At 52.8% G+C, this 12,562-nt stretch overlaps 1 protein-coding gene across 6 annotated transcripts in view; it reads right to left on the minus strand.

Moving 5' to 3' along the window:
* Positions 1–12,562, minus strand: part of NRP2 (neuropilin 2) — an 81,719-nt gene that overhangs the window by 3,196 nt on the left and 65,961 nt on the right. For 2 of the 6 annotated variants that reach the window (XM_032190124.1, XM_032190123.1), the window contains exon 16: positions 4,083–6,671. The exons of the other annotated variants lie outside the window; for them this stretch is intronic. In XM_032190124.1, coding sequence (XP_032046015.1) covers positions 6,391–6,671 — 281 coding nt within the window. In that variant the 3' untranslated portion in view covers positions 4,083–6,390. Of the gene's footprint in view, positions 1–4,082; positions 6,672–12,562 lie in introns of those variants that run through there. 6 annotated transcript variants of the gene reach the window in all.

A 12,562-nucleotide genomic window follows, 5' to 3' on the forward strand; every position in this document is an offset into this window, starting at 1 on the left:
GGAAGTCTAAAGCTGCATTTTATTTACCTTAACTTGTATTGGCACCGTCCTGGAAGCTGTGGCAAGCAGCAGCAACCCAGGGCATGTCAGCCTTGGTTCACTGGGGACTCCCCACCAGAGACTGACAGCAATAATCCCCTGCACTGGTAGCTTCCCAAATACCCATTCTTGCAGAAGTGTCCTTTGCCCTCCTCACTCAAAGGATTAAGGGATTTCTTTGAATTTTCAAGTGAACCTGGCAACACGAACAGACAAAACACAGCACTTGCCCCTCCTGATGTTGAGCTTTGCATCTGGTGAGTCAAGGAATTAAGCGACTACGCTGCGGGTAGTTTGGTGAAGAAACATAGGTGCACAACGCAGGTTCTGTGAGCCCTCACTTTAGCAGCCACTTCACGTGATGTCTCAACACTTCCAGAACTGACAGGCCCAGATGGCAACATCTTAGGGCTGGGAGAACTGCCTGAGGGCCTCTTGCAAACATTTAGAGCCGAACATGTGGAAAATAACTTGCAAAGCAGTTCACACACAAAGCCGCCTGCCTCGCAGGTCCTCAGCCGGAGGACAAGCCGTGACATTTTGCCATCCCACTGCGCCACCCGCACGGCCCTGTCAACATCAGCAGAGGCAGAAATTGGACCGCTGTCTGCCAGGGGACCCCACGTACAGGGGAGCAGCAGTGGGAAGTGTTTTGCCTTTCCATATTCTAGTTCCTCTAAATTTCGTCTGAGAACACTCTAGCAATTTGGTGCTTTTTTATTTCCCAGGGTAGTGTTGAGGGAAAGGCCAGAAAAAACAAAGTATCAGTTAATCAAGGAAAGAACACCAATTCTTCAAGCCTGAAAGAAAAGAGCACTGGGAAAACTTGAAAAAAGAGAATGCTTATACAAAAAGCCCAGCCCCAAATCTATTTGCTCTCCTAGCAATTTTCTCAATTCCCTATGCTAATATGACTCCAATTTCTGCTTAAAAGATCTCTTCCCCCTCGCCTTTTCTCCTTTTTCCTCAGGCTGGTGGTAGACCCTTATTCTTCCATTTGCTGCATGCCACGTTATTGCTATTGGGTTGCGTGTTGTGTCACGCAGGGCTCTGCACTGCCCCTGGAAAAAAAATAACTCGGCTGATCTTTTTCCATCCTGGGGTTTCTTGAGTCATTAACAAAATCAGATCTGGCTGCGTGGCTGTCTGTGGGAATTGAAGCCGGTGGTCGCAGCACAGTTCCTAGTGGAGATGATATCCTGTCACAGAAAATAGCTTGGTATTTGTCATTAATTGGGCTCCTTTGTGACAAATCTCAGCAATATTGTCACAAGCGGCAGGCCATGAAAGCTGCCTCCCCTGAAAGCAGTCCCTAGAAAAGCCCTGCAAACTGCTGGGCTGAATGGGAAAAGTATTTCCCTGGGCTGTGGAGAGCGACCGTCTTATAGGGCAAGTTTCTGGCATAATTCACTTTGCATTTTAAATGCAGAGGAATAAATAAAATGAAAATAAAAAACACACCAGAGAAAGGCAAGAAAGTTAAGGGGATTCATATTTAAACTTGAGGAGAGCTTTCTCCTGAGCGAAAGGCACGTGCTGAAGGCTGGCTGGGCACCTAGCCCTTCATGCCGAAAAGATGATGTTAGCGATGTCGCTGGCAACATCCGGATGCTGAGAAAAGGCTGTTATATATTGGATCTGAGAGCACTGCCAGCTAACAGGCTAATTTATGGGACCTGAAAAATGAAAGATGAGATTCTAATCAAAGACAAGGAGCACCCTAAGTACCACAGTGCTATAAGCTCATGTGGGGAGAGAGGAGAGAATTAGTATTTGCAGAGATTAGGGAGCTTTAATGTACAGCTCTTGGAAAACAGTGGCAGTGGCAGGGGGACGGGGCAAGGTGTGTTAGGGGCTCAGCTGGTGTGCTCGGCACAATGCCAGGGCAGGCCGCGGGCACACCAGCGGAGGAGGTCTGCGGCCTCCCACCAGGCAAGGTGGGCAAGGACACCAGGTCCCAATTTAAAGAGCTTAGATGCATTCCTCCAAGGCAAATGACCACCATTAGGAAAAAAAATTACTGTTTCTTTCTCCACCAAGTGCTGCCTCCTGCCAGGTCCCTGCATCCTAGGGCAGGGCCCTGTCCACCACCACGCAGCCAGAAGCTACTGCTACCAGCCCAGGTGGACAGAGCCTGAGCTTCACCCTCGCTCCTCTCCCTCTGCTCACTTCCAGCCCTTCTCTCCCCACGGCAGCAGTGCGATTCCAACACACATTGCTTTGTTTTGACACAGCAGGGCGGCCACCAGGGCCTCGCTGTGACTCGGCTGCTCTCGGCAGCGCAGGGAGGGCGGCAGCGCGCTTCTCGCAGCAGCGCCGGCACTCGGGCAGGAACTGCTCTTCAGATCCATCCACTCCATCTCCAGCTGAAAATCTGCCTCACTTCTCTCTTCCCCACCCCTCCAGAAACAGAGAACGTTTTTGGGTTTGCAAAACTCCCTGCCAAATTTCAAATTAAAAGCGTGCTTTGGCTAGAGCTCAGCATTGAGGAAAGCAAACAAGAACCCTCTCCTCCTCGACCCACGGCCCTCTGCAGCGCAGTAAAAACGCTCAGATCTACACTGTGGGGGCTCCGAGATGCCCCTCGCTGCCCTCAGGCTTCCCATGCCCAGAGAAGGTGGGCAAGCACGGCTGGGCAGATGAAGACAGGGGAAGCAGCCCTGCGCCACACGTCACCTTGCCAATGCCTGCCCAGACCTCTACACGCCCAAAGCTGCCTGCAGAGGAGCTTGCATCCCAGCCACATGAAGTTGCATTTAATTTTTCTAAACAAAACGTGCTAATTTTAGCTGCTTTTCTTTCCGTGATGTACTGCAGTCTGAGCAGCACCCAGCTCCCCGGTCAATCTGGCTGTGGTGCGCAGAAGGAATAATTAAACCCGGAACGATTCCTCCCTTTTCTTCTGTTTACTTAACAGATTTTTTTTCCTCCTTGTTGGGAAGCCATCAGCCACTCTCTCCCTCCCTGCTTTTCGCATGTGCATATTTGTTTTGAATTTTGCTTGGACAGTCATTGAAGTGTACAAAATGCAAATTACAAGTGCACGGGCTTTGCTGTACAATTAGAGAAAAAAAACCTCCAAACCTAGTCCCTCTACACCCCCCACCCCAATGGCATGGGTCCTCAGCTTTGCTCGTGTTTGAACAGCCAAAGCGAGGGATCACAGCTGAATTATTTTTTTGCTGATGGCCCGAATTCCGAGTAAAGCCACAAAGTTTCACTGCACAGCTAAGCTCAGTGCCAGGGTAAAGAGTAGGAGAGAAGGAAAACAAATGTAGGAGGGAAAGAATAAACTCTCAAACTGGCAGCAAAACAGATTTCACATGAAACGTGATGCTGCTGCCTCCTCTGAAGGGGCAGAAGGTGCTCCTCAAGATGGGAAGGAGCAATGCTGCAGCAGAGGTTTCTTTAACGGGCTGAGGACGGGGCTGGAGGGCAGGCAGGGGATGATGCACGCTTCCTTCCAAACCTGTGCACCATGACACTGCCAACCAAATGTAGAGGCACAGAAAGGATTTTACAGAAGAGGAACGCATTGCAATCACCACCACTAGTTTTGGTGACAGCTTACCCATCATTTGTGGTGCTCGGGGGCTGAGCCGGCAGCGCACCTGCCCCGGGATGCCCTGTCTCCAGGGGCCCCGGCCGAGAGAAGCTGCACAGTCACATCAAGCTATTTAGCACTTAAGCAACGCTAGCGAAATCCCCAGACGATCCTAAGCGTCAGGCCAGCCGCCCAAAACTCCCACCAAGGACTGTTACAAACGTAATGGATCTAAAAGCCGCTGCTAATGGCCCGGCCCTGAGTGCAGCGAGCTGGCGGGCAGGCAGCAGCTGCGCTGCCAGGAGCCGCGGGCCCGTGCCCTGCAGCAACGGGGGCGTCACTCAGCAAAAGGAAGCGGCCCTAAAGCTCTGACAGAAAATGTCAACTTCTGCAGCACCGTTTTGTTCCCACCAACAGCATTCTCGTTAGCAAAGAAAGGAGAAGGAAGAAAAACCCCAGATATTTGTATAAAAATATCATCATTTTATTACATTCCACACAATACATCTTCAAAGAGTTTCAAATTTCCACAAGATATTTTTCACACACAGGCAACTGGGCAACGCTGGGGATGTCACGGCTCTAGGAGCGGGGGAGAACTGGGAGTAAAAACCTTGAAGTGACCTGTTTTGTCTTTGGTGATTTCAGTTTTAGAGACAGGGTGCCACACTCTCCTCTGACACGCCGAGGCACACTTGCTAAAGTCCACGGGGTGACCCGCTCTGAGCGAGGGGACGGTCTGGCCGAGGGAGATGGGACTCACGGGGAAGGGCCGGGACTGGTGTGCCCTGTCGTGGGGAGCTGGGTGGCAGTGCTCCCCAGGGCTCTGCCAGCTCTGTGGGGACAGGCACGGTGTCCCTGCCACTCGTCAGGGCTCCTGCGCGCTTCAGGGAGCACCCGCTGGCCCAAGTGGCCCTGGGCAGCTGAGGGGTCCTGCTGAAACCCACCCGGTAAGCAGCACGAGGGGCTCACGCGGGCTGCGTGGGGTGAGAGGGGAGCGTGACACCCCCTTCGGCAGAGATCCCCTGGGGACAGGGCTCCGCCACAAGAGGGCCGATGCTACGGACACACAGCAGCACCCTTAGTGTCTCCACGTCTTCCCCAGACCAAGAGGAAGCTCAAGACGGCAGGGGCAGTGAGGGAGCTGCGTGCTGGGATTCGCTTTATGCAATATTTACGGGCAGGGGAGGCGTGGGGAGTGCTGGCAAGTTTAGGAGGGGGAGGAAACGTGATCGCTCACCACAAAGGAACACCAACAAGAGGGAGAACCTCGCTCACTGGAGGTACATTTTTTTTTGCCTGCAAACGGATTAAGGTTAATGATTTGAACCACTTTTGCATGTCATTGTTCAGTAATTTACATAAGGCATTTCCACGACAGTTCGCTGGACCGTTCGACAGTCGGGGCACACCGAGGCAGCGGCGATGGCCGGCCCCCCCAGTGCACCCGCTAGGCTTTGCTCGCTAGGTGTTACCGACGCTTTAAGAAGCAGAACATTAGCAGATGCGAAACTAATTGACATTCTAGAAAATCAACTGGCAGTTTTTATGATTCAGCAGCTATGAATTGGGCAGAGGAAGAAAACAAAGCCAAAACCCAGAAAGGGGAATTATACTCGTCCCTTCAACGATTCTAGCAGAAAGACAAGGAGGAGCCCTCTCCCCCTTCCCCGTGTAAAAGCAAAACCGTCAGCACCCAGAGCGAGGATACTTACAAAATAAATAAGCCTCCAACACTCAAGAAACTACAGTATTTAGCATCCACCTTAGACCTGCTGAAGTCTATGTGTTACCCTAAGGCTGGCTTTAACAGATACAAACTAAACATTCAATATGAGCTTCTCTGATATAAGGCAACTTTAAATAGATTCACTTGTGGGTGGGGGAAGAGGAGGGTCATCCCCCGCTTCCCAACAATGGCTGTGTTATCACGTTGGCTGCAGAAAGAATAAGATGGAGAGATCTTACTGTTCGGACGTCTATGAACCTCTCTGGATTCTTCTAGCCATCTGAGGTGGACATTCCTACTGTCCAGCCTGGCCTTCTCTTCTGACTTTGCACCCAAGACATTAATGCTATCAAACAAGAAACCCAGCCAAAGCTACATAAGGCAACAAAAAAGCATTGCTCTCTTCCCCAAGTAAACAAAGCAGGGTTTTAACCATAAATTTGTCCCAGTCCTTCCAAGGGGAGGCGGGAAGGGGGGGGGATAAAAAATAAAATATTTTTTTTTTAAAAAGAAAAAAAGCATTCCCTGTGCAAGTAGAAGCAATAACAAGCAAATTAAAAAGGGGCTGTTTCTAAATATACATTCAGTCAGTCAGGCAGATGCACGCACTCCCATGCACACTCACACACACCCAGACCGAGCACACGCGCGCACAAGCCGCACACACACTTCCAGGCTCGCCATCAAGTCTCCTTGCAGGTTGCCTACTGGGAGAAGGAAAAAAAAAACAAACCAAACAAGGCTACCAACAAAAAAATACTCCCCAAACAAACAAAACAAAACAAAAAAACCCACCCGACACCCCAACAGTCCTCAAAAAGGAATCGAAAGGGAGCGTTCACTTGTGAAGTGAAGGGGCGGTGTGTCTCTTCTGGCGATCCAAGATGCAGCATTAGTTTAAAGTTTGTAAAAGATTCGGGGATGGATGGGGGACGGAGAAGGGACAGAGATGTCTAAGAGTTCACACGTATGCTAGGTAAGGAAAAAAGTGCAAAACTGAGGCAACGTATTTGAAGTCTTAGTTTCTGTCTGTCTGTCTGTTTTGTGTTTTGTTTGCGCTCTCGTTCCTGTTCGGCTCTCAGCAGCGCGAGCTGGGGTCTTGCTCTAGTTTTATGGTTAGGGTGGGCTCCACGGCCACGGGGGCCCCGTTGGCATAGTGGGAGGTTTTGTAGGTGATGGAGTGATCGCTCTTCTTGGCCGCATAGCGGAACCGGTGGTAGTGGAGCACAAGGGCCAGCGCGACGGAGACCAGCACCACAACAGCACCTCCGGCGGCAATAACGTAATACCAGTAGGCTGGGATGGGCTGCACTGACACCGTGTCCACTGTGGGCTCGGTCCCTGGCAGGAGGGTTGCCCCTGGGGAGGAGACACAGAACAGGGTTGCTAGGTGGGAGGCATGCAGACGCACAAACAGAAACACACATGCTTGCAAGAGTACAGCGCCGAGCAACACTAGGTCCCGGGGCCACCTCCGGGTGCGGGGCGTGCTCCAGCGGGGTGTGCAGCCTGGTGTTTGCCAAGCCGCGTGTCAAAGCGCCTTTTCTTCCCTTTTAATTAATCAGCCTGCCTGGCTCACAATGCAAATTCCATATGCACGCTATTATTACTGTTATTTCTGGCATTAACAAATGTTTTTTTCCCTCTTTTTTTTAGCCTTCCCCAGATCAGCCGCCTGGTTTTGTCTCCGCATGGCAGATGTTGTCAAGCAGTGACAAAACTCATCACGTTCCTAATTGGAGGAAGAGCGTAATCTCAGATGGCCAAGGAAGTTACTGCAGGAGACTGGGAAAGAAATTACAGGGAGAAACATTTGTTATTCTTATGGCAAAGACAGGGAGGAAGATCTCTTTCTGAACGTGCTCGGCACACAGACCTGCTCTCGCTTCTCACTAGGTGCCCCGTCCACAGCCTCACATTTAATTACAGTTTTGTAAAGCAGGGAAGGATGGGGACGATGATGCACGATGATGCATGCTGACATCCTGCGACGGCGTGGGCTGCGACATTCCACACGAGCAGCTCACGCTCTCGGCAGCTCAAGCAAGCCAGGACACCAAACTCAAGCAGGCAAACACGACCCGCCCGGCCAGGGCTGGGAAAGCAGCTGCCTCCAGGGCGCGGGGGGACGCAGCGCCCAGGCTCAGCCCAGGCAGGGTGAGCCCCTCCTGCACCCGCAGCGTGCCGGGAGGCCGGGGCACGCCACTGCTGCTGCTGCTGCTGCTGCCCGGGTCGTGCCGAGACGGGCCGGCAGCGCACATCTGGTGCTCAGACGTGTGGGGCCTCGCTGCCAGCCCGCAGCAGCATGCACGGCCCGGGCAGGCGCGGGGAGGGGAGCGCTGGTGTTTGTGCTCACACCGCCCACGGCTGGAGAGCGGCCGGGCGCTAATCCTGCTGCACGCACTGCCCAGACCTCCCCAGCTCCGCGCGCGGGGGCGAGCCGTGAGGACCTCGGGAGAGGCGCACCTCTGCACCGCGTTCATCTACCGCTGCTTCACGGGGAATGGGGTCCCCGGGGAAGCTTTCTGAGGGGCTCGGGCTTGCTCTGCCGCAGGGCACAGGCTTCCTCAGCAGGCTCAGAAGATGGCAAAGGGAAAGAACAAAATGGTGCAGGATGGACCCGGCTTGGAAAGCAGCAAGGGCATCTGACTGCCCTCCCTATCCAGCCACTGGCTGCACAGTCGGGACGATGATGGCTTTTCTGCTGTTGCTAGCTGACGAGATCAGGCAAAATAACGCTTCCTCAGCTAGTCAAAAGGCTTTCCTCCACTCCCCATCTCCCCAAAACCTGGGCACAGGGAGTGAAAATCAGAACAAAAACTGCACCCAGATGTGTAGCTAAAACACCACTAAAAAAAACCCAGTAAACAAAACCACCAAAGAAAACCCCTAACCAAAACAAAGAAAAACCACATGGACAAGACAAATCCTGCTTTGTAAAAGCAGGAGGCTGGGAACCACCCACATATTTGTCATTGCAGGCAAGAAATTCGGATGTCTCATGAGAAGCCTGCGCCACCCTCACCCCGTCTCACCCCAGCCTCCCCTATCCCTGCTGTGTTGGGGGCCAGGCTGTGCTGGCTGATGGGTGGGCTGATGGGTGGAGGCAGCAGCCCCCCACCTCCTCCTGTCCCTCTGCCTGCTGCCCCAGCACAGGAGCACGCAGGCACCACGTCCCCACAGCCCCTCTGAGCATCCTGCTGCCCCCTCACCCGACTGCATGGGGCCGTGTGGGATGCCCCTGACAGGGTCGGGGCCAGCGTGTGGGACAGGGCCTGAGTGTCACTGCCAACCCGCCGCTGTGTCCCGCTGCAGACGCAGCCCCAGCGGGTCGGTGCACGTCTCACCACCATCCCTGCTGGCTCAGCGACACCTTGCCAGAGCCTGACAGCGCCGGGGTGGGGGGAGCACCGCGGGTTCACTCTTGGAGCAGGGGCCGCTCGTGTTTACACTTGGTGACAGCCTGCGCTTACATCGCACCTTCCTGCAGTGAGAGAGCTGCAGAGCATGACCTCCCGCACGGCTGGTGTGTTCCGGGTGGGGGCACGAGGGGAGACGTGCCGTGGTACGCAGTCTGTGCCCCCGACCCTTCCCGAGGCAGCGTGGTGCACCCGGATGATCCCACTTGTGGGAAGGATCCTGCGGGGACTCTGGAGGCTGCTGCCAGCCTGGGATGACCTCTGGTCCTCTCTGACCTGCTCCTGATGTCCCAGTGCTGCGCTGGGAGCAAGCCCGAGGGGTGCTGCGGTCACCAAGGCAGCTGGACATGGCCTCAGCCCCCGCTTCCGCACCTCACGGCCCTGCTGGGGAGATAGCAGCGTCTGGAGAGTTCATTTAGCAACTGCACTCATTAAGGAATCACACTCGCTTGTCTCCAGCTCTTAACAAAGCCAATTCCCAACATTAACGATTGTTCTTTACGCTGTCAGCCACTAAATATAGCTGCCAGTCCACTCAGCGCAGAGCTGATGTTATCTGCTCTGTTTTTACTGGCTCTGCTGCTTGCTGGAAGTTTTCTTTTATATCTGTGGAAAAGTTCTCTGCTCAGGGAGATGGAAAAAAAAAATCCATCTTTGTAACTTAATAATTCTTCCACTCCCCTTTGCCTTCCGCCACACACACACTTGCCCTTCCTCATGCACTCGCTGGGGCTCTCGTCTTACCAAAGCAATGCCTCTCTCTGTTCCTGGCCGCTCAGTGGGTGCTCTGATGAAGGCACGACTTGCGACACAGGTCAGGGGAAACCCAGCTGAATATCCCTGCAGTCTGGAGGGTTTTACGTGGGTGTGCTGCTGTGCTCACACCTCCAGCCTGGCCAGGGCCACCCCTCCTCTTCCCGGCACTGAGGACTACGGGTGGTGATTTCTGAGCTGTGCAACAGATGTGAAAACCCAAAACAAGCAGCAGCAAAATTCACCCTGGGAAACATGCAGAAAATCTTCTCCAGAGAGCCTCCTAGAGCAGCCTGCCCTGCTCAGCCACTGCCGTGTCACAGCTCGTGTTCCTCTCCCAAAATCACTGACATAAACCGCTGCAGACAAGCACCACAGCTGGAATTTGTACAGACGGCACAGATGAAAGCAAGTGTTAAACTCATCTAATCAGAACCGGTGTTGGCCCCAACCCCCTAATTGCTACCTGCCATTTCTCCAGGGAGATATCCCTGCCCTGACTCCGGGACACCCCGTGTGGGAGAATCACCAGTCCCAAAGGTACGTTCTCCCTGCGGTTTGTCTCCACGCTTCCTGGAAGATGTCTCTCATTTTTAGCCTGCTATTTATCTGACTCCTTGCTGCCAGCCACTTGTTATGCCTTTCCTTTCAGGGTGAGATGCATCAACTCTCAAATGGAGCGCAGTTTAAGCACACTTGACTGGTCTTCTAAGATCCCGACCCACTAGCTGGAAGATATTCCTCCCACACAATTCTCTTATTATTTGCTTTGTGATCCCGGAGCCTGCAAGGTACATGTTTTCAGCTTTGCTCCTGAGCCACAAGAGCAAGGATTTGTTATTTTTAATGGCACCTGACTTTTTCAGCTCAACATGTAATTGTAGGAGCGGGGGCTACAGAACCATCTCAATACTTCCTTTGCCGGCTTTCCTCTCAAGCTCCTTTTTTCCTACAGCCAGGGATTTCTTACCCTCCTTTTGCCCTCTCTGTCTATTGGGCATCTGTGTCTTTCTTCACCTCATTCGTATCTATCATGCTTTCTCCAATCTTCATCGTTCATTTTCATCTTTTCCCTCTGCATTTTTCTTTTTCCCTGCTCATTCCATCCCTCTGTCCTATCTACTCCTGCCAAGGAACACGTGTTGGCAGGACTCTGGGGCAGACTCCGTGTCAGGACACAGGAGGAGGTTCAAACTGAAGATGACGCACATCACAAGCCCCAAAAGGTGAGGATGCTGTCTGCAAAATAGGTCCCAGACCAGGCCCAGGAGAACAGGGAGAGGTGGTTTGAGTGTGGAATGGTTGCGAGGCTTTGGCTTCTAGCTGAGAACATTGCAGCAGATTTTCAGTAACACCACAAGCCTGAGCAGCAGGATAAATAAGCAGCCTACCAAAGAGCAAGCCCAAATTCCTAGTTATTATGAGTGTAACACACAGAATAAAAGGACTGTGGTGTTTTTACCCTGCCGGGCAGCTGAACTCCACCACAACCACGCTCTCACTCCCCCTCCTCAGAAGAAGAAGGGGAGAAGAAAGTACGCTGGAAGGAAAAAAAGGCTCACAGGTTGAGGTAAGGATGATTTAATTAAAGAGAAAAGGAAGAGGGAAAAAAACAAGCAAAGGCCATGCGGAAGCACAGAGAGAGAAAAAAAGAAATTCTCTACTTCCCATCAACGAGAGATGTTCAGCCACGTCCTGGGAAGCAGGACCTGAATACACAGAGTGGTTGTTTGGGAGGACAGACGTTTTCATACCGAGAGCCCCCCTCCCTCCTTCCCCTTCCCCACCTCTTATTGCTGGGTGTGACACCACACAGTACGAAATATCCCTCTGGTTGCTTTAGGTCAGCTGCCCCAGTGAGGTTCCCTCCCCAGCTCTTGCCCACCCCCAGCCTGCTGGCTGTGGGGTTTTGGAGGGGTCCTGGTGCTGTGCCAGCACTGCTCAGCAACAGGCACAGCACCAGTGTGACACCAGGGCTGTTGTAGCTGTGAGAGCAGAGCACAGCATGCTGTGGGCCACTGCAGGGAAAGGGAACTCCATCTCAGGCAGGTCCTGCACAGCCCCGTGTGTGTGCCCCCGCTGGCAGTGCCCCGGGGAGGGAGCAGCTCCCTTGCCATGGGTCTCAGTGCCTACTTTCCATTACTTGGTGCCTGCTTTCCTGCTACTGCCACAGCTCCCAGCACGCACACCCGCCCGACACAGCCTTCCCCCATACAGAAATGCAGGTGCTTGTAGGGCAGAGCCCAGACATGTTGCATAGACCATCAGCAGAGCAGGGGACAGAACGAGTGAGGACGCCGTGACCAGTGAAAGCAAAAGGCACGCTGACCAAAGTGGCAATGCAATGTTCAGAGTTAAGGGCAGCCCCAAGGTTGCTCTTCATCACAGCCCATCCCCGGATGCATTTGTGAAGGGGCAGGAAGGAAAACAAAATCCAGGAACCAAAACAGGGGAAAAAAACCCACAGAGACTAAATGGAAAGAGACTAAACTGATCTTTCCCTCAAAGTAGACAGCTTTTCCCACCCCAGAGCAAGACAAACAGCATCCCCACTGCTCAAACGGTGAAGCATTTTTTCTGAATTACCCACCTTTTATCTTACTCTGTAGGTTGGATCAGAGAAATGCCAGTTTCTATCCTTCAGGCTAGAATTAAGCTATTAAATGCACCATTTCACCTTGTTTTCCTTTTATTGACTGTCACCTTCAGAGCTCCTCACAGCAATTTGCTCTCCCACTTCCACCTCCCAATTTCCTTCCCCTTCCAAACAGGCCGACCCCACCATCCTTCACCAGCAGCTCAAACATCACCACTGCCAGGGCATCCAGGAACTAGAGAACAGCCTTCCTCCACACATGTGTAAGTCACTGCCACCTCATTTCACTTTTAATTGGCTACTATTTTTGTTTAACTGAGTTGATAACTTTCCTTTATTCCTCTGCCTTCACATTTTGGGCTTTGCTGCTCTTCAGGAGGCCAGGTACCCCTGATGGCAGGTTTCGTGACATTGCTCAGCCCCAGGACAGTGGGACTTGTCTGTTTGCCTGCTCCCTGTCACCCAGCAAGAGCCAGAGGGTG

Source organism: Aythya fuligula, chromosome 6, assembly GCF_009819795.1.
Source record: "Aythya fuligula isolate bAytFul2 chromosome 6, bAytFul2.pri, whole genome shotgun sequence".
In the NCBI taxonomy this organism is placed as follows: Eukaryota; Metazoa; Chordata; class Aves; order Anseriformes; family Anatidae; genus Aythya; species Aythya fuligula.